The following is a 22,730-nucleotide window of genomic DNA, read 5'->3' as shown; positions in this document are numbered from 1 at the left end:
CAAGCTATACTGAATGATAAAAACAAAACAGATTTTAAAATCATAATTTTCAGGAATAAAGATATTACCTGTTACTTGATCATCTTTCTCTGTTATCTTCTGTTGAGCCTTTCTAAATACTCGTAGGTGTGTGCCAAAATCATCTACAATGCGTGTTGTAAAATAAGGTTGCCAGTCTATTTCTTTTGACCTTATAAAAAACATATGACATAGAAGCATTATGTAAATGCTTTTTAATCAAGAAATACAAATTATTTTAATGACTACTAAAAGACATCATTATCAGAAACTGAATTTATTTATACTGAGGTTTTGTTCATTTAATTACTATTACATCTTAACACTATCTTTCATTCATAAGACCCAAGGTGTATCAAATCTATTTGACTAAGACGTAAGTATTTTATGTGCCAAAGCTTAAAGATTATAATAGAAAAAAATATTTTTTCCAGTTAAATCTGAAATGAATCTAACCGATATATCATGAAAATTCTTACCCCAGACCTAAGAATACATTAAAATTCAGAACGTTTTTTGCCTGCTTTTGAAAGAGCAGACTAACAGCTGTCAGAGGGAAGGGGGTTTGGGGAAGGTGAAGTAGGCAAAGGGGGAGATAAAAAGAATAGAAAGAGACTTGACTTAGGGTGGTGAGTATACAATGCAGATATTTTATTAAGTTGTATACCTGAAACTTGTATCGTTTTATTAACCAACTAGAGGCCCAGTGCATGAAATTCGTGCATGGGAAGGGTGGTCCCTAGCAGCTGCCAGCTGCCGGCTGGGTCCTCCCTTCATTCCGCGCCACCCCCCTGGTGGTCAGCGCATGTCATAGCAAGTGATCAAATTCCTGGTTGGTCAAACTCCGAGGGGACACTTTGCATATTAGGCTTTTATATATATATAGATGCTACCCCAATAAATTCAATTAAAAAAACACACAAAATAAAAGAACATTTGAAATATTTCTTGGTTCTTTTTCAACCACTTCTAAAGTCTTCACATTCTTCTTTTAGTTATATAGGCCAAGTTCTAAACTAAATACCTTTGGTATGAGCCTGATTGGTTTCTGCTTGCATATACTAGCACTTAAAAACTAGTGTATTCAGCCAGGACCGGTTTGGCTCAGTGGATAGAGCGTCGGCCTGTGGACTGAAAGGTCCTGGGTTCGATTCCGGTCAGGGGCATGTACCTTGGTTGCGGGCACATCCCCAGTAGGGGGTGTGCAGGAGGCAGCTGATCGATGATTCTCTCTCATCGATGTTTCTAACTCTCTATCCCTCTCTCTTCCTCTCTGTGGAAAATCAATAAAATATATTTAAAAAAAAAAACTAGTGTATTCAAAATAACAAAAAAATGGTTCAAAGAATGTGGCTGCACTTAGCCATGAAAAAGGTGATGATTACTAATTATATTATGTAGTACTCTATCTCAAAAGCAAAAGACCTCAAGAGACACTGCTAATTTAGTATAAAAGTGAAGCAAATAATAAACACAACAGATAAACCCAAAACAATTTACACCTCTCCTTGAATTAAGTAACAGTTTGTTTTGTTTTTTAATCCTCAAGGATATTTTTTCCATTGATTTCTAGAAACAGTAGAAGGGAGGGAGAAGGGGGAGAGAGAGAGAGAGAGAAAGAGAAAAACATTTATGTGAGAGAGACACACTGGTTGGTTGCTTCCTGCATGTGCCCCTACGGGGATGGAGAACCTGCAACTGAGGTACTTGCCCTTAACCAGGGATCAAACCTGAGACCCTTCAGTCCACAGGCTGAGACTCTAACCACTGTGAAAACCTGGCCAGGGCAAATTAAGTGTTAGTTTTAAACAAACGTTTTTAGTGCTGTTTTCCTTAAATTAGTACTAAAATTAACTTCCTCTTTTAGGTGTTTATTCATGAAGATGCTAGGCAATGGAGGGGCCATAAAAAGTACACCCTACATTACGTTAATTACCTACACATGTATAATAAAGAAGCTAGTGAAGAAATTGACTTGATTACACTGCCATTTTTTGATAGAAAGCATTCAAAAGATAATGGCATTAAGAAATATAACAGATGGCTGTTTTAAAATAAAAAACCTAAGTTATTAACACTCATATACTTTTTAAAAAATTTATACAACTATGATTTTATTATATATATGGAAAGAGAGAGTAACATTTAAGGGTAACCTAAACTCAGGAATCTGAGGAGAGTTACCATTATTTAGAATATAAGAACCATGTATTAACCTTCGTAACAACATTCAGCTTCAACATAAAAGCTTAAATTTAGGAATCTCTAGAGTCTCTTTCAAAAAAAAAATCACAATCTATATATATATAAGCACCTTTCAAAAACACTTTTAACATGAATATTTGTACAAAATTATACACACTGAAAATTTTATGAAAACAGAATTTACTTGGTATAAGCCATTACATTAGTTCATTTAATCCATAAAAGGATCCTTCTAGCAAATTTAGAAGAAAGTAATCTTTCAAGTTAGAGCTGTAATCTTTCAAAGTTAGAGCTGTTCCATTTCATGGTACAATATATATAAAACAGTGACATTTTCAAACAAAGTAAAATTTACAAAGGTATTTTAAACCCAATTCAATTCTATTACCCATCACTATAGAGGAGGTAATGACATTTAAAATTAGTAAAAATAAAAAAAATTAGTGAAAATCAAAGAGCAATGCATCTATATAAAAATAATTTTAAATATAGATTTTTACTTTCAATATACAAATATGAGTAGGGTGGGGAGAACAGGGAACACAGTATTCTGCATCTCTATCCAAGGTCATTAGTTTCCCTCTTCTTGACTCGTTTCCCCTGAATACATGAAACCCTAATGTAAATCTCAACTAAAAGGGACTTTTCTAGGTTAGAAAGATAAAAACAACAGTAATACATTGCTTCCCATTCATAAATTAGGAAAATATCTACTATCAATTTCTAGTAGTATTTGTATAACAAAATTTGAAACTATTTTGATGACAGTACTTTCTAAATTTATGGTATATGATAAATATGTAATAAATTTTAAAAATCAATTTATGTAACCATCATATTTCTTTGTATTGATCCACGTGTAACTATTAAAGTTCTTAATATCCATTACTTTTAAGTTATGCCTAAGTTCAAACCTCTTTTCACTGTTTAAAATATTTCCCCACACGCTTCCTATTCTAATAAAAACAAAAGAATTATTACACAATGAATCCCATTACCTACACTTCCACTTTATTATTACTTACATGTGAATCTATAATAATAAAAGCATAATGCTTATTAGACTGGACAAAGCCTGGGCTGGGAGGAAAGCCGGTGCCAGCAGCCAGGGGAAGGCCTACTCTTGCACAAATTTTGTGCATCGAGCCTCTAGTTTAAAAATAAGAGCATATTTCCCATATGTTCAAAAGGATAAGTGATATATTTAACCCTACCCTGAAAGTATAAAATCTATAGTAGGGTCCTGAAGCTTATATACCTGGTAGTATGGGTGCAAAAATTACTCAGATTACTGAGGAATGCAAAGAAGCAATAAAGTTATAATTTAAGCACACAAGCAAAAGCCAAACTATAATGTGTACCTCTCTGACCATATATTTTGCATGTCTGTATCTCCATCTCTAACACCAGGATCATCTCCTTGCTTTTAATTGGTCTCCCACGTCTACTCTTGTCTCCCCTCCATTCTATTTTCCATAGAGCAGCCAGAGTGATCTTTTTAAAATACAAATGTGATAGTACGAAATAAAAGCTTTAAAAACCTTTCAATAACTCTCCATTGATCTTAGGCCTGAGCACAAATACCTTCTCTAAAATCTTACATACCCGGAACACTGCTTACTTCCTTATCATCATCTGTTCCACCCTCTTTCTTCCCTTCTGTTCTGCACACTCTCAGGCTTTCTTTCCATTTCTCAAACTTGAATATGCCTTTTCTTATATCAGTGCCTCTGGACAAACTTTCCCCTCTGACAGGTTTGCTCATCCCTGCCCACTCTCCACAAATGCCCCTTCTTTCTCACACATTCAATTGACAATTCTCACTTGTAATTAATTCATCTAAAACATCAATTCCATACATCAGCCTTTGTTGACCCTCTCCCTTTGCTTTATTCCTTAAGACCAGGTCTGGATCTCTGGTGACACATTCTTATAGCACCAAAATTTTCACTTTTTATAGCACTTACAACAAGCATGTCAAACTCACAGCCCACGAGCTGCATGTGGCCCACAATGAATATTTTTGTGGCCGAGCCAATACAACAGTATGTTAAGAAATTTTCATAACTTAATTTTTACAATACCCTGTTATACATAACTAGAGGCCTGGTGCACGAAATTCGTGCACAGGTGGGGGGGGGTTGTCCCTCAGCCTGGCCTTCACCCTCTTCAATCTGGGACCCCATGGGGGATGTCTGACTGCTGGCAGTCGGACATCCCTCTCACAATCCAGGACTGCTGGCTCCTAACTGCTCGCCTGCCTGAATGATCCTAACCGCTTCTGCCTGCCAGCCTGATCGCCCCCTAACTGCTCCCCTGCAGGCCTGATCGCCTCCAACTGCCATCCCCTGCCAGCCTGATGGCCCCCAACTGCCCTCCCCTGCTGGCCTGCTCGCCCGAACTGCCCTCCCCTGCCAGCCTGATCTCGCCCCCCAACTGCCCTCCCCTGCTGACCTGATCTCTCCCCCAACTGCCCTCCCCTGCTGGACATCTTGTGGCAGCCATCTTGTGATGATGTCACACAAGGCATGATGCCACCTAGGCTTTTTTTTTTTTAATTGATTTTTTTACAGAGAGGAAGGGAGAGGCATAGAGAGTTAGAAACATCAATGAGAGAGAAACATCGATCAGCTGCCTCCTGCACACCCCCTACTGGGGATGTGCCCGCAACCCAGGTACATGCCCTTGACCGGAATCGAACCTGGGACCCTTCAGTCCAAAGGCCAATGCTCCATCCACTGAACCAAACCGGTTAGGGTGAACTAGGCTTTTATTATATAGGATTATTAATAACAAGCTACAAAGTTCGCTAATGACTTGATTACTATAATCATGTTGCATTCATTTCCCTCACGTGCCTATGCGCAGATTCACCATTTCTCTCCACTAATACTAGCAACGAATATTTTAGCAGCCAATTGCCACGCCATTAGTCTTGGACTGACTTGTTTGGTGTGCGCCACAGGAAATATTTCGCTTTCGGAGAACAAGAAAAATGGGTTTATTTGTGTTACACTTATTAACTTGTGCAGTTATTCAGTGTCTGGTAAGTTAATGTTCACGAAAAAATATTAATTTTTATTAAAATGTTCTATTATTTTATGTTAATGATTATTCATTTATTTCAGCCCTTTGTATTCAGCATGTCTCTATCAAAATAAACCTACGTTTCTATGATAATTGAAGTTTTTTGCAGCCCACATAGACTTAAACCTTGTGTTAGCCTTTGAGTTTGGCATGCTTGACTTACAAACTGCAGTTAAATAACTCAACTGCTAGAAATAAATTCAATTACTGAGATAAAAATCTAGGAAAGTCAAGAACTTTGTTTTATTCTGTGTTCATTTTATTCACAATTCTATCCCTGATGGCTAAGTAATGTGTTGAACATTGGGAGGCACTCAATACATATTGATTTATTGATCCCTCTTTCAGGGTCAGATCCCTCTTTTCAGGGTCAGGTGCTTGAAAAATAGCACAAGACACATACAACAGTTGCTTCTTTACTCCTTACAGTTCTGAAATAGAACATCAACTGAGCTTTTTTTTTGCCTCTCTAAATCCCTAAGCTACTTCATGCTAATGCCTAAAAAGGGCAATGAATGTCCCAAATATGTGGGCTGTGACTGAGCTGATATAAATTACTTCACTGGTTCTATCTATTCTAAGCAGTGTAGAGCTTATCATCCCACAAACACACAATAAAAAACCCTCCAAAAATCAACCAATTTCTGTAAAAAGCACTGGACATGTACACACACATACATGTACACACACACACATATATATCCTTAATTAAAGAAAGATTTATCATTTCATTAGTTGTGAAATTCAGCAAGTCACATAACTCCCCAAGGTTTGTTTTCTCTAAGGACATTTAGGGTTTTAAGAATCTATGATTATATTATCTAAATACCTACACACACACACACACACACACACACAGTAAATGAAAAACTGGTAACTGGTATATACTTGTAAATCAAAATATTTGATCAAGAGAGGGAGTTATGAATACATTTCATTTAACTTGAATCATATAAATCAGGGGTCCTCAAACTTTTTAAACAGGGGGCCAGTTCACTGTCCCTCAGACCGTTGGAGGGCCGGACTATAGTTTAAAAAAAACTATGAACAAATTCCTATGCACACTGTACATATCTTATTTTGAAGTAAAAAAACAAAACAGCAAAAACACCCGCATGTAGCCCGCGGGCCGTAGTTTGAGAACGCCTGATATAAATCTTTCAACATTAGGCTAAGACCTTTTATTTGAATAATGTTTTGCTTAGTGATATTAATGTAGTCTTTGTCATGGATAAATCATTCCCACACTGCAAAAGTTATGCTTTTAAGTGGCATGACAACTAAAGACATTTGTGAACAAATCTGAATCCTTCAAAAGAGTCCTTCAAAACTCTTCACCAATATTTCATAGTTGTCTTTTGCACACCTAATTCAACTGCAATCTATCTAGCAACTAACTACGAGTAAAACTCCAAAGCGAGTGACTTAGTTTTCATAGGGACTACCTTGCCATACTCCTATTCCTTCCATCTGGGCAGGAGTCAATTATATGATTATAATACAGGTTCAGAAGCAAATACAACTTTCTTTTTTAAAACTCTTAATTATCTTTCTCCTCTAAGTCATGAATGTGCAGCTTGCACCAGACCAACTGTATCAAATTTTCCTTTTCTCCCACATTCACTTGACAATTCTCACTTATACTTAATCTAAAACATTAATCCCGCACGTCAGCCTTTGTTGACCCTCTCCCTAAAATACATAAACCAGGCATCACACAACTGACTTCTGATAAGCTTAAAACTCAAAAGATGGGAACAGAAGTGGACAGAAGTACTAGAAAGTGGTCTATTAGCCTAGCTTTATTGCTAGGAATATAAGTCAGTATATCCTACAAAGAGAATGAAGAATATTCGCTAACTAAATGTAAGTTAAAAGAATGATAGTAGTATATATAGAATTGGTACCATTCCAAAAATAGCTTAAAAGTTCATTAACCATACACAGAAATAAGAGGTTAATCAAGTAATATGTTGCAATTTAAATAGGATTAAATAATAAGCAGTATTTAATCGGAGAAAGAAACAGTATAGGAATGAGCAAAAGGACGGAATGAACATGGTATATGGAAGAGTCATTGTGTAGACTTGCCTGACTAGAGAAGTGGGTGACCGTTTGGCAGTAAAGGCAATCTTCACATTCTTGGCAGAATACTTTCCTGGAAAAGGTCCTTTTGTCAAAATGATAAAAGTAAATACTGATTTTCCCATAGAAACAATCCTATTAAAACCATGTTCCTAATGCCACATATTTTTTCACAGAAATGACTAGGAAGACCTTATTTAAAAACAGTTAAGAATGTCACAGTACACTATTTACTGAACAGTGTGTGTGTGTTTGTGTGTGTGTGTGTGTGTGTGTGTGTGTGTGTGTGACAGACTACATATATATATACACACATATAAAGATTTATTTAAAGATACATCAATCAATAAAGGACAATATAAAAACCAATCACATAAAATTGAAATAAAATGTACTAATTTCCCATATGAAGTTTTTTTTATGTAGAAAAATCAGATATTTTTTAAAAATATCATTAGTGTAGGAAAATTCAGTTTTTCTGGGCAGATTTTGACAAGTATTTTTGAGGAGATGTTGATAAAAGTTTAATTCCACTAAAGGATTTTAGAATCAACTGACCTACAGGCATGTTTCGTAGAAAGCAGTGGCCTATCTATGAAAGAAGAAATTTATTTCTCTTTGAGCCACTGAATCAGGCAGTAACTTCCCCCTCATAATAATTCTCTATAAGAAAGTATATAAATAAACCTAAAAAATAAATAAAATACATAAACCTTTATTTGTTTCCATCCTTCTAGAGTACTTGAGAAACTACTTTGTTACACTGTCAAAAGCGTCAACCTGAAATTGAGTAAGTCAAATTTTAAAGGCACAGAATTATAAGCTTGCTGCTAAATTAAAAGAATACCCCTTCTTCCAACCTCAATTCACTGATAAATACTACATGTTACATCTCTCTAGAGTACCTTTGTTTCCCTTTTAAAATCTATAAGGATTTAGCTATAAAATAAACTGATTTTTTCACAACACTGTAAAGTATATGATAGTCTAACCACTATGCTGTACACTTGAAACTAATACAAAATAACAGTGAATAAAAAAGAAATAGAGCTGAAAATAATTTTTATTTAATTATTTTCTTTTTTTAAAATATATTTTTATTGATTTCAGAGAGGAAGGAAGAGGGAGAGATAGAAACATCAAATGGCTACCTTCTGCATGACCCCTACTGGGAATTGAGCCCATAACCCTGGCATGTGCCCTTACCTGGAATCGAACCATGATCCTGGTCCATAGGTCAATGCTCAACCACTGAGCCATATTGGTTGGGCTATATTTTTGTTTTCTAGATAAAACTACCAAAGCCATGTTCCCACAAAATAAGTATACAGTAGTAGAAGTTTTGTTGTATCACTGACAATGAGTGTTTGAATTCCTTTCAACTTATGCATCCAAATCACATAGTTATATGTCATCAAAATTTAGTTTTAGTAATACATAAGCTGATAATCTGATAAGGCTCTCCTCTAATTTTTTTGAAATTAAGGAATGAAAATGACCTGACTTCCAACTGGATTTGTTATGGAGTCATTAATTATACCCATTATTCTTTACTTTTAGGGACCTTGTTGAATATGATATACTCAGAAAGGACTAGAAAACAGAAATACTAATTTAAGACACTTTTGACAATTCAATACTTTTAATAAAAAGCTTTTATTTCTCAAAGAAAAAAAAAAGATTAGTGTACTATGTATGTCTTCTATGTTTGAGGTCAAGCATCCTATCTGACCATGTAGAAATATAATAAAATGTTTAAATAAACTTTATCATCCTACTCTAAGACTCCTACTAATAAAATAGACCAGAGTAGTGCTTAATCCCAAAGTCAATTAAATCTAATTATCAACCTTATACACTATAAAAAATAACTCCCCAGTTTCCTCAAAAAGTTAAAAATGGAACTCCCATTTGACCCAATAATCCCACTTTTAGGAATCAGAAAGAATATATGCACCCCTATGTTCACAGCAGCACAATTTACAATAACTGAGATTTGAAAACAGCCTAAGTGCCCATCAGCAGAAGAGTGGATTAGAAAACTGGTACATCTACACAATGGAATACTATGCTGCTATAAAAAGAAGGAACTTTTACTATTTGCAACAGCATGGATGGAATTGGAGAGCATTATGCTAAGAGAAATAAGCCAGTCCGAGAAAGATAAATATCATATGATCTCACTCATATGTGGAATATAATGATCAACATAAACTGATGAACAAAAATAGATCCAGAGACAAGTTAGCACTGAACAGACTGTCCAACCTCAGAGAAAAGGCGGGGGGGGGGGGGGGGGGAGTGGTTAGAGATCAACCAAAGGACTTGTATGCATGCATATTAGCATAACCAATGGACACAGACACGGGCAGTGGGGGCTTGCCCTCAGGGATGGGAGTGGCGGGGGGAAGGGTCAATCAGGAAAAAGGAGACATATGTAATACTTTAAACAATTAAAAAATAATAATAATAAATAAAAATTAAAGAAATAAACAACTCTCCAAATGGTATTCAAAATGTGGGGTGTGACAGGATATGTGAATGTTTGAGTAGGAGGTATGATTAAAATCAAACAAATTAAGATCAGTACCAACTTGACCTGGGAATCTTTAGTATGTTAGAACTGAAAGGGATCTGAAATAATTACCATAACCCGGGTTAGTGCAGAGCCAGAAGTTAACTTACTTAGTCTAGGTTACATAGTGAGATTAAGACTTTTCAAAAGAGGACACAGAGAATGCCAAGAGACATGAAAACATGCTCAAAATCACTAAGCATCCGAGGGATGCAAATCAAAACGACAATGAGGTACTATCTCACACCTGTCAGAATGGCTATCATCAACAAATCAACAATTGACAAGTGCTGGTGAGGATGCGGAGAAAAAGGAACCCTCTTGCACTGCTGGTGGGAATGCAGACTGGTGCAGTCACTGTGGAGAACAGTATGGAGTTTCCTCAAAAAACTGTAAATGGAACTCCCATTTGACCCAGTGATCCCACTTGTAGGAATATATCCCAAGAAACTAGAAATGCCAATCAGAAAGGCTATATGCACCCCTATGTTCATAGCAGCACAATTTACAATAACTAAGATTTGGAAACAGCCTAAGTGCCCAACAGCAGATGAATAAATTAGAAAACTGTGGTACATCTATACAATGGAATACTATGCTGCTGTAAAAAGGAAGGAACTTTTACCATTTGCAACAGCATGGATGGACCTGGATAGCATTACGCTAAGCAAAATAAGCCAGTTGGAGAAAGATAAATATCATATGATCTTACTCATTTATGGAATATAATGAACAACATAAACGGATGAACAAAACAGTTCCAGAGACAGAGAAGCTTTGATTAGACCGTCAAACCTCAGAGGGAAGGTAAGGGAGGGTGAGGGTAAGGGGGAGAGACTTGTATGCATGGACTTGTATGCATGCATATAAGCATAACCAATGGACTCAGACACCAGGGGGGTGAAGGCATTAGTGGTGGTGGGGGGGAGTAGTGGAAGGGGAGGAACAATGGGGGGAGAAGCACACAAATGTAATACCTTAATCAATAAAGAAAATTTAAAAAACAACAACAGGGTTCTTAATTTTCAATTTATTGTTTTCTCTACTAACACCTCAACAACATGAAACCTCCTGCTCATAATTTTTTTTTTTAATGGTGGAAATGCAGAAAAATGTAAGCATGTACCTGTATCTAACCATATTAAAGAAATGGTACTTAGTGATCTACAACACCACATAAAAGCTCTAGTTCTGTGTCCCAATGCTTCAAAGAAGTCAAATATCCAGACGTTCTAAAGGACTTGGATCTCAGGATATAATGAACAACTTAGGAAGAGGACACACATGAAGCACACTCCCTACTTCAGGGGTTGAATATAAAGAACACACAGCTGAAAGCCATACATGAGCTACAAGAAAAGGAAAAAATAACCTAGGGCTAAGGGTCCATCCTCTTCAGTATAACATTAAATAAAGTATTAAAAAATTAAATTAGCCCTAACCGGTTTTGCTCAGGGGAATAGGGCGTAGGCCTGCGGACTGAAGTGTCCCAGGTTCGATTCTAGTCAAGGCCATGTACCTTGGTTGCAGGCACATCCCCAGTAGGGAGTGTGCTGGAGGCAGCTGATCGGTGTTCCTCTCTCATCAATGTCTCTAACTCTCTATCCTTCTCCCTTCCTCTCTGTAAAAAATCAATAAAATATATTTTTAAAATATTAAATTAATGCTGTTAAGAAGTTTAATAAATAAGATTTTTAGTAAATTTTTCTTGATAAATGAAACATTCCTAGGCCCAACAGTGAAATATATTAAAATTTTGTGGGGAAAAAAAACATGGAAGTCATAAATGGGAATTTAATTAACAAAAATTTATTATGTATTCACTATTCCATCACAAACAAAACACTACATTAAGCATTAGTTTCAAGATCACTTCCTAAAGAAATAGATAGAGGCTGCCTAGTCCAAACATGTCATCTAGAGCTGAAAAATAATGATTCCTATGTTTATATCTTCATAGAACATAAAAAGCAGAGAAACAGGAACATCATTTTTTAAAAGTCATCTTAAGATATATTTATTGCTGATTACCAAATGTTTCTGTCTAATAAAAGCCCATTTTGTAAAATGTAATTTTCTTCTTTAGATTTTCTGCATCAGTTATAATCAATCATAAATCCACAATCCAGAGATTGCTGTTAATATTTTAGTGTATTTACTTTTAGTCTCCTTGCCATGCATACAGTTACAACTTTTTAGAGCTGAAATCATATAGTATACACTATTTTGTATTATTTTCATTCTAATATACTTCCTATTTGTTTAATAATGCTTCTTAAGTGTTTTAATGGCTACAAAATTATCTAGTCCAAAGGTCAGCAAACTTTTTCTCTAAAGAGCCAAAGAGCAACTATTTTAGGTTTTGCAGGCCACATCATCTCAGCAACAACAGTCAACTCTGCCATTTATAATAATAAAAGCGTGCTATGCTAATTAGACTGGTCATCCTTCTGGATAACCTTCCAGATGAAGCCGGGGCTGCGAGGGAAGCTCGGGTCCCAGGTGCCAAAGGGAAGCCGGTGCAGGCAGCCGGGGGAAGGAAGGCCTACTCTTGCACAAATTTCGTGCATCGGGCCTCGAGTTGCTATATAAAACAACTATGGACAAAGTGCAAACATATAGTATGAGTGTTCAATAAAACTATTTACAAAAAAAGGCAGCAGTATATTCAATAATAAAATAATTTGAAAATGGGGAAAAGTGACTGATAGTGGATATAGGTCCTATGAATAGGCATTCTCTAAAGAAGATATACAGGTGACTAATAAGCACAAGATAAAATGCTCAATACCATTTGCTGTCATGGAAATACAAATAAAAACTACAATGAAATACCACTTTACACGCAGTAGGAGGGCTAAAATAAAAGAGACAGAAAATAACAAGTGCAGATGAGGATATGGAGAAATTGAAACCCTCATACATTGTTGGTGGGAATGTAACACACTTTGAAAAACAGTTTGCAGTTTCTCAAAAGGTTAAACAGAGTTAGCATATGACCCAGAAACTCCACTCATAGGTATACTATCAAGAAAAATGAAAACATATGTCCACACAAAAACTTGTGCACAAATGCTCATAGTAGTAGCATTCCTCATAATGTTCCCAAAAGGTGGAAACAACTGAAAAGCCCACCAAGTGATGAACAGATAAACAAAATATGGTATATCCATGCAATAAACTGTTATTCTTATGAATGACTACTAATATATGCTACAACATGGATAAACCTTGAAAGCACTATGTTAAGTGAAAGAAGACATTCCCAAAAGACCACATATAGTATTTAATTCACATAAAAAGTCCAAAATAGGCAAATCCACAGACATAAAATATAGATCAGTGGTTGTCTAGGGCCAGAAGTTTTGGAGGAATGGGGAAGGGACTGATAGTGGATAAAGGTCATTAAAATGTTCTTAAATTGTGATGAAGGTTGCACAACTCTGTGAATATACAGATTTTTTTCAATAAATACATAGTTGACTCTCCATATCCCTGGGTTTCTCATCGATGATTCCAAGGGCCAAATATATGTACTGTTCCAGGCAAAAGGTAGTGAGAAAAATGCAAAACTTTCAGAACATAACCCCTGTCATTCCAGAAACAATGTTACAATTACTACCATAACCATGAATCTTGGGACCTACACTTCTCCCCCATGGAAAAACCCTTCAGAATAGAACACAGTGACATTAGAATATATCTTCTTTCTGCTAATCTTGGGGTTAAGGGGAATAAAAATGGAGGGAGTTAGTAACCACTTTTCACTTTTAACATGTTAAGCGCCCAGCCTATTTTATCTTCAGGACGGAAAGTATAGTGTCAGTCACCGGTGATTGACTGGGCGCTTAACGTGTTAAGAGCAATAATGTTTCTTATTCATTTGTAGCTCCTTAGCGTTTCTACCACCTAATCTTATGCCCCTTCACAGAACTTTGCTCATACCATGTCTCTTTTCTAACATTTCCTTTATCCCTCTCTATCTCAATATAGCCATTCTTGAAGACCAGTTTTGACTTCAGTCCACATGAGGTCTTCATCAGTTACTCTGGTCCACTCTATCTCTAGATGAAAATTTGCTCTCAGTACCATAAAATGATGACTTTATTTCTCTCCATTTCATGTACCTTAATTTTATCTCCCCACAGCCCCACAAAAACAAACAAACAAAAAAGAATGAAAGCTAAGATAAGGTCAAAGAATCTTTATATATATCCTTGAAACATAAAAAATAACAAAAATAGTAACCAAGATAGCCCTGGCTGAGTGGTTAAATTGGTTGGAACATCGTACCATACACCAAAAAAGGTTGCAGGTTCAATTCCCAGTCAGGTCAGGACACATTCCTAGGTTGCAGTTTGATTCTCTCATCGGGGCACATATGGGAGGCAACCAATTGATGTTTCTCTCTTTCTCCCCCTTCCTTCCACGCTCTCTAAAAGGCAAAGGTGAAATATCCTTGGGTAAGGATTAGCAACAACAAAAAAGTGCTCTAGCCCTGGCCGGTTTGGCTCAGTGGATAGAGAGTCAGCCTGTGGACTGAAAAGTCCCAGGTTGGATTCTAGTCAAGGGCATGTACCTTGGTTGCGGGCACATACCCAGTGGGGGACGTGCAGGAGGCAGCTGATAGATGTTTCTCTCTCATCGATGTTTCTAACTCTCTATCCTTCTCCCTTCCTCTGTAAAAAAATCAATAAAGTATATATATATTTTAAAAGTGCTCTAGAAAGGTCTTCTTCCTCAAAGCTACTAGAATAGCAGGTGCTGTACTAATGCTAGCTTAAAATACCATCATTCCAAAGTACTATCTCAAATGTGATGTCATTTACTCCTAACAACCTGATAAATACTTATGGGTGATCATCAGATTCAAATAATTTATGTGTTTTGCCTATTCAAGGCTACTGAGCTTAACAAATAATAAAGCTAAATCTCATAATCAAGACTTTAAACTTTAAGTATGTCCTCTTCTTCCCGTTATGTCTCAAAATTAGCATTTCAATTTATGCTGATATTCTATAATTGTTTCTTCAAGGTGATGAATAAATATAAACACTAGGTTCTAAATTTTTTCTAAGTATAAGCCCTTTGTAAAAATGAAATCTATGGAAGCACTCAATAAGGGGAAAAAAGTTTTGGATACATTTTCAGGCCTTCATGAGTCCCGGGTTAATAACCCTATAGAAGATTCTTACGTGAAGGATAGGGGTGATAACTTATGCTCTTGTCATATGCTTCACAGTGCATAGCAGAAAGCACAGAACAAGATTAAGAAATATTGGAATGATTGTAAAAAGTCCATTTTCTTGATATTGACATTCGAAACAGTCAAGAGTTTCTATTAAGATGCACATTTTAGCAGTAATAATAAAAAAAATGATGAAAAGAAGACAAATGATAGAGAAAAATAAAGTAATTCAGCCCAACCGGTGTGGCTCAGTGGTTGAGCGTTACCTATGAACCAGGAGGTCACAGTTCAATTCCTGGTCAGGGCACATGCCTGTGTTTCAGTCTCAATTCCCAGTAGGGGGCGTGCAGGAAGCAGCTAATCAATGATTCTCACTCATATCTGATGTTTCTCTCTCTCCTCCTCCCTTCCTCTCTGAAATAAATAAAAATATATTACAAAAAATAAAATCATTCAGAGAGAAGGCACAAACAACTGCTGAGCTTTACTGTATGCTAGGAGCTTTACTTCATATTATTTTTAGCCTGAAAATAGCCTCAAAAGTAGTTATTATCATTCTTTTAGAAGACAAAACCAAGGATTAAAAGAAGCTGATTAATTTGCCCATAGCTTAAGGCCAATGAAAAAGCAAAGAGATAAATCAGATCAATCTAGGAAGGAAGAAATCTGGCTCGTAGCCTGTAATCGCCCAAATATTTAGCTTGATAGCATAAGACTGCTACAGAAGGGAGGAAAAGTTCAAAATTCTTTCCATGAATAATTTGCTATATTTTAATATACTCTTAGGCAGTCAGACACAAGAATAATGAACTCTTCTTGTTTCCACCCTTTCGAAGAAAAATCATTAGGATGCTGTTACTACAGAAAGCAGTAACACTTCCTAGTGTTACATATACTATCTAATAAAAGAGTAATATGCAAAATAACCATCACTCCACTATACCCACAAGCCACGCCCACCAGCCAATCAGGATCAAGTATGCAAATTAACCCAACCAAGATGGCTGCAGCCAGGGAGCAAGCAGGAGGCTTGGGTTTCCCTGGCAATGGAGGAAGCCAAGCTTTCCACACATTCAAGGCGGGCCCAGGCCTCCATTCAAGGATACAGAGTTTCAATTATAGAAGATAAATAAATCCCAACAAAAATGGCGGCAGCCACGAAGTTGGAAAAAGCAGGAGGCTTGAGTTGCCCCGGGCGATGGAGGAAGCCAAGCTTTCCGCAGCCCTGGCCTGCCTTGGCCTCTGCTACAAAGATTCAATTATAGAAGATAAATAAATCCCAACAAAAATGGCTGCGGCCACGGAGCAAGCAGGAGGCTTGGCTCTGCTCAGGGCTACAAAGTTTCAATTATAGAAGATAAATAAATCCCAGATACCAGGGCCTCCACTTGGGTCACCGAGGGGCGTGGCCGGCCTGCAAACCACCACAGGCCCCTCGCCCAGGCTGCCCCACATCCCAAGGGAACCCCCACCCTGATCCAGGACACCCTTCAGGGCAAACCAGCTGGTCCCCAACCCCACACGTGCACCAGGCCTCTATCCTATCTAATAAAAGAGTAATATGCAAACTGACCATCACTCAAACACACAAGATGGCTGCCCCCATGTGGTCAAAGATGGCTGCCCCCATGTGGACATAAGATGGCCGCCATAAGATGGCCAGCAGGGGAGGGAAGTTGGGAGGGACCAGGCCTGCAAGGGAGGGCAGTTGTGGGTGATCAAGCCAGCAGGGGAGGGCAGTTAGGGGGGACCAGGCCTGCAAGGGAGGGCAGTTGGGGGTGATCAAGCCTACAGGGGAGGGCAGTTGGGGGGAACCAGGCCGGCAGAGGAGGGAAATTGGGGGCGACCAGGCCTGCAGGAAAGGGCAGTTGGGGGAAACCCAGGCCTGCAGGGGAGAGCAGTTGGGGGGGACCAGGCCTGCAGGGAAGGGCAGTTAGGGTGACCAGGCCTGCAGGGGAGGGCAGTTAGGGGTGACCAGGCTTGCAGGGGAGGGCAGTTAGGGGCAAACAGGCTGGCAGGGGAGTGGTTAGGGGATGATCAGGCTGGCAGGCAGAAACAGTTAGGGGCAATCAGGAAGGCAGGCAGGCGAGCAGTTGGGAGCCAGCAGTCCTGGATTGTGAGAGGGATGTCCCAGATTAGAGAGGGTGCAGGCTGGGCTGAGGGACACACACTCCCATGCATGAATTTCGTGCACCGGGCCTCTAGTCTGTAATAATAAAAGCATAATATGCTAATTAGACTGGACATCCTTCCGGATAACCTTCCGGACAAAGCCAGGGCTGCAAGGGAAGCCCGGGTCCCAGTGCCAGAGGAAGCTGATACCCACAGCCGGGGAAAGGAAGGCCTACTCTTGCACAAATTTCATGCATCGGGCCTCTAGTATAAAATAAAGGAGATCAAACCCAATTTCTGACCTTCTTTGATTATCTTTTCTGTGTTCCACAATGAGTCTACACTCATACTTACAGCTGGCTACTTTGCAAATTTTTGGTGTTAAATATAAGGGAGACGTTCAAACCTATCTCAACAAGTAAGGTTATTGTTCAAGCCATAAACCTTATAGCAGGCCTCCCCCAATGACCTAAGATTGAGGAATTAACCTCCCATTCTCAAGCTCAGCATCAACTGAGTTACAGAGGAAAAGTCTTGACAGAGCAGATGAGCTAGAAATATCTCTATATGCAGAGTGGGTTTTAGAGCAAATGAGGCCTGAAACGTTGCTGGAGGCAAAAATGACAATACTGAAGCTGTCCTACTTTGGGCACATCATGAGAAGACAGAGTTCTTTGGAAAAGATAATAATGCTAGGAAAAAGAGAAGGCAGTATGAAAAAGGAAGACCAAATATGAGATGGTTTGACTGCATAAAAGGCATGAGTCTACAGGAGCTGAGCCGGGCTGTTGAGGACAGGACATTGTAGATTTCACTCATTTACAGAGTTCCCAAAAGTCAGAGCCCACTCAAAGGTAAGGCAGCTAACATACATATAACAGAGATAAAAACACAGTAAGAGTTCTAGGGGAAAAAAGTATCCAAGATTCTCAAAAATACAAGAATGTATTTCAAGAATCTAAGTGAGAAAAAAAGAGATTGGCTAGAAAATAACACTTTCAGACTTGAGTATACTCATGGCCATGACATGCAGCCTAAGGCTTTGATGATCTAGGTTAGTAAGAAAATCTTTGTGTGTACTGGGAAGCAAAAGCTTTGATAAAAAAAAAAAAAAAAGACTGTAAACTCATAGAAAAACAAATACTTTCTTTCAAAAATAAATCATTTCTGGGTATAAAACGGCCCCCTCAAAAAAATCAAGTACAAGGATATAAACCAAAATATTTTGTTATATGGAGATACAAGTGGCTGTTTCTTAAAGCAAAATCACCAAAATACACTTCTCTCCTATAAACAAATAATAAACTGAATAGTCTCCAATAACTTATGCTCTTTTGGTTTCTTCTTTCATTAAGAGGACTTCTATTAGGTATATGCCAAAAGTAAGAGAAACTAATTTCCACAGCACTCAAATAAAACAGAGTATCTGGGTAAGGAGGAATAAATTATCAATAAGGGGGGGGGTTTGAAACGTGATTGGACCCGAGGAAGAAACAAACCTAGAGACTAAGAGAACAGGGCTTAATCAAAATTAACATTCTGTAAATGTAAAGATTAAATTTAAAGGTTTTTAGGGTTCTAATTCTATAATCCAAGTTATCTATAATCTACTGTTCTACTTACCTTTTAATACAGTAGACCCTTAAACAACATGTGTTTGAATTGCACAGGCCTACTTATATGCAGATTTAAAAAAATATTTGTACAGTACTAATAATGTATTTTCTCTGTATTATGATTTTCTTAATAACATTTCTATAGTTTTATTATAAAAATATAGTATATAACATATATAAAAAACAAAATGTGTGTCAACTGACTGCTTGTTATTGGTAAGGCTTACAGGTTGGGGGAGTCAAGTTACTTGTGAATTTTCAACTGTGCAGGGGTCAGCATGCCTAACCCCCAAGTTATTCAAGGGTCAACTATAATTAATTTTCCCCTCCCACTTAAGTTATTTCACTATTGGTACGAACAATATAAAATTTTCAGCAAAAAAACAATGCAGTGACCTTACCTAGTAGCAAACTGAATGAGTGCATTTTGAAGAGTCTGTCTAATTTCAAGAAGAAAAGATTCATCATCACTTAGTGTATAATACCAATACTGGACATAATCCCTCAAGGAAAACTGGATAACCTAGAACAAGAATATTGGGAGAAAAATACAACTATTTAGGATTTTAAAAGTTAACAGTGGCAAACGAAAACCTAAAGGATTATTTGCCAATTGGTAATTATTCTCTATACACTAAATTGTGGTGGTAAATAACTTTTATTTTAAAAGCATCAATATGCCAAAAACCATTTCAAAAATTTTAAAAATTATTTTAGTATCCCAATTCATAAGCTGCCCAAGTTTTTGGGTTTTTTTTTAATTAGCTATCTATGGCCAAGGCTACTCCAAATTCACGACAGTGCCTGCAAAAAAGGTAAACTTTCAATGTTATAATATAATGAAGAGTTTTAATCAGTTTGATTTAATAAGATGCAAAGTAATGCCAATGGACCCTAATTCTACAAAAAAGCTCCACAATTTTTCCAAGATTATATCTTCAGATTCCTTTCAGTCAAATTATAAAAATGACATAGTTCAATTAATTCTAATACCTTCTACACTGCCAGCAGTATTAAGTTAGCCAATAAATAGCACATAATACAACTTAATGTATAATGTTTTTGTAATTCAGATAAACTAAACATGGGTTTATCTATAAAATGACTGTTAGAATTTTAAAGTACACATTACTTATAATAACCATATAATTTAAAAAATCAGTGAAAAATATGTGGGGGAAGAATATTTTTAATTCTAATTTTTTAAAACATTTAATCACCTTTATTTGTTTGTTTTTGTTAATCCTCACCTGAGGATATTTTCCCACTGATTTTTAGAGAGAATGGAAGAGAGAGGGAAAGAGAGAAACATTGATAGGAGAGAAACACATCGATTGGTTGCCTCCTGCAGGATCCCTAACCTGGGCCAGGGCTGGGGAGGAGCCTGAAACCAAGGTACATGCCCTTGACCAGAATCGAACCTGGGACCCTTTGGTCCGCAGGCTGATGCTCTATCCACTGAGCCAAACCGGCTGGGGAAAACTTAAGACTTTTTTTTTGTTAATCCTCACCTGAGGACATTTTCCCATTGATTTTTAGAGAGAGTGGAAGGGAGAGAGAGAAACATCAATGTGAGAGAGACACATCGATTGGTTGCCTCCCGCACGGGCCCCAACCAGCCTGCAACCAAGGCACATGCCCTTGACCGGAATCGAACCTGGGCCACTTCAGTCCACAGGCCAATGCTCTATCCACTGAGCCAAACCTGTCAGTGCTTAATTCTAACTTTTGAATGTTGTTGAATTGAAGGAAGTATATGCACTTTACAAAGTAATAAAACTAGTAGGGAATTATGTCTGATTTACCAAAGCACTAAGTTTGTTCATTAGCTAAAGATTACACTTTAACTATAAAATAACTAAAAACATTATCAAATATGTCAGTAAAAACTTTTTTTCTAAATGCAAATTCAATCAAAAGGCTTACTATTAAGTAAAGTATCTCATTATAAATTAGTTCATAAATAAGGCAGCATCTTTAAATTTAGAACCAAGGGTAGAATTATATTTCTAGCATGTTACATAAATAGCAAAATTATTTTCAAAAGAAATATACCTAGCACACAATATATGGAATTCAAATACCACATACTGAAACTCACTTGCTGGAGAGGTTCATCAATTATATTGGCACCAGTTAATCTTCTATCAATCTTTATAGTCCCGGCTTCACGTTTCATTTCTTCTAAACACTTAAAGGAAACCATCACATCTTACTGCATAGTTTCTTGATTTAAAATCTCTGTGGTTCACTTCTAACTGAATATTCATTGTAACTTTCCTGTCATTATCTTTAAGTACATAAATAACCTTATTTCTTGATACTCTAGTAAAAACCAAACACTACTTCTCAAGTTAGCAAAACTACACATCCAAAAATAAAAATCTATTCTTAACTTCAAAAATTTAATAAAATCTGCTAACATTATTTAGAATGTGAGAAAACAAAATATACAGAGACAATGTTGACATATTTTAATGAAACTTTAAACCATAAGTTATTTTAAGTGAGTTATTAATTTTCCTCTTCCCTTCCCCCGCCACCCCCCCCCCCCAGCCCAAAACAGTTGGCAAAAGAATATCTTTCAAATTGATTTTACTTAGGGATAATTTATAACAACTAATGAAAATTAATTTGTCTATTTCTCTGTAGTCTTCAGAAAGATCAGTGGTCTGGAAACAAGATGAAAAGTAGTGGTTTACTCTTCAATTAAAAATACAAACCGAAGCCTACTTATATTTTATATATATTTACTAGAGGCCTGGTGCACAAATTTGTGCATGGGTGGGGTCCTTTGGCCTGACTGGAGATCGGGGCAGGTCGACCAGGGGGAGGGACCGCGGGACAATGGCCAGCCGCAGGAGGTTGGCTTGTGGGAGCACACTGACAACCAGGGGGCAGATCCTGCATTGAGCATCTGCCCCCTGGTGGTCAGTGCACATCATAGCAACTGGTTGACTGGTCGTTTGTTTGCTTAGGCTTTTATATATATAGATGTATATATTTATACATATAAAACATGATTCATGTTTATAAAACCTCTAAGAATTTTTCATAAAGCATGCTTATAAAGCATTTTAGAAAAAGCAAATCAAAATCACTATTTTTTATACCATCTATTAAAATATATAATAAATACAAATCTTGACTATGATATATTACTTTTTGGGATCTTACTTTTTTTAAAATAGATTTTTAGAGAGAGATAAAGGAAAAGGGGGGGAGAGAAACATCAATGTGAGAAGGAAACATCAACTGGCTGCCTCCACACACTCCCCCCTCCGCCCCAGAGGTAATGGAGCCTGCAACCTGGGCATGTGAACTGACAGGGCACTGAATCAACCTTTCAGTGCTTGGAATGATGCCCAACCACAGGGGCCAATCCTGGGATCTTAATTATAAAATATTTCCATCTTCTATATTTATCCCTCAAATAAATGGAAACTATGATTGGCTAAGAATTGATTCAAAAAAAGAAAAGGTTCATTTCCTCAGAAAGATTTGTGAGCAAACTCAAAGAATACATTAATAGGAGTCATAAAGGAGGACAAAAAAGTTTCAGATTATTTTAAAAGTTACAGTATTAGAAAAAAATTATTAATATGAAAATCAGTGGGATAGGGTTATTTCAGTAATGTAAAATAATACTTTATATATTACTTTCTCTGCATCTCTTACATCAGGCGTCCTCAAACTATGGCCCGCGGGCCACATGTGGGTGTTTTTGCCGTTTTGTTTTTTTACTTCAAAATAAGATACGTGCAGTGTGCATAGGAATTTGTTCAGTTTTTTTTAAACTATAGTCCGGCCCTCCAACGGTCTGAGGGACAGTGAACTGGCCCCC

General features: G+C 37.1%; 1 protein-coding gene across 8 annotated transcripts in view; it reads right to left on the bottom strand.

The window, feature by feature from the left end:
* SNX13 (sorting nexin 13) overlaps positions 1-22,730 on the bottom strand; it is a 107,673-nt gene that overhangs the window by 58,930 nt on the left and 26,013 nt on the right. For 5 of the 8 annotated variants that reach the window (XM_079786081.1, XM_079786079.1, XM_079786080.1 and 2 more), the window contains exons 4-6: positions 20,988-21,077; positions 19,288-19,409; positions 69-190 (exon numbers count right to left, since the gene is read on the bottom strand). In XM_079786081.1, the coding sequence (XP_079642207.1) occupies positions 69-190; positions 19,288-19,409; positions 20,988-21,077 (334 nt within the window). Of the gene's footprint in view, positions 1-68; positions 191-7,401; positions 7,469-19,287; positions 19,410-20,977; positions 21,078-22,730 lie in introns of those variants that run through there. The other 3 variants (XM_079786082.1, XM_079786084.1, XM_079786083.1) reach the window with 2 other exon arrangements.

This window comes from Cnephaeus nilssonii (genome assembly GCF_951640355.1).
Source record: "Cnephaeus nilssonii genome assembly, chromosome: 12".
Taxonomy (NCBI): domain Eukaryota; kingdom Metazoa; phylum Chordata; class Mammalia; order Chiroptera; family Vespertilionidae; genus Cnephaeus; species Cnephaeus nilssonii.
This window is presented reverse-complemented; position numbering and strand designations above follow the sequence as displayed.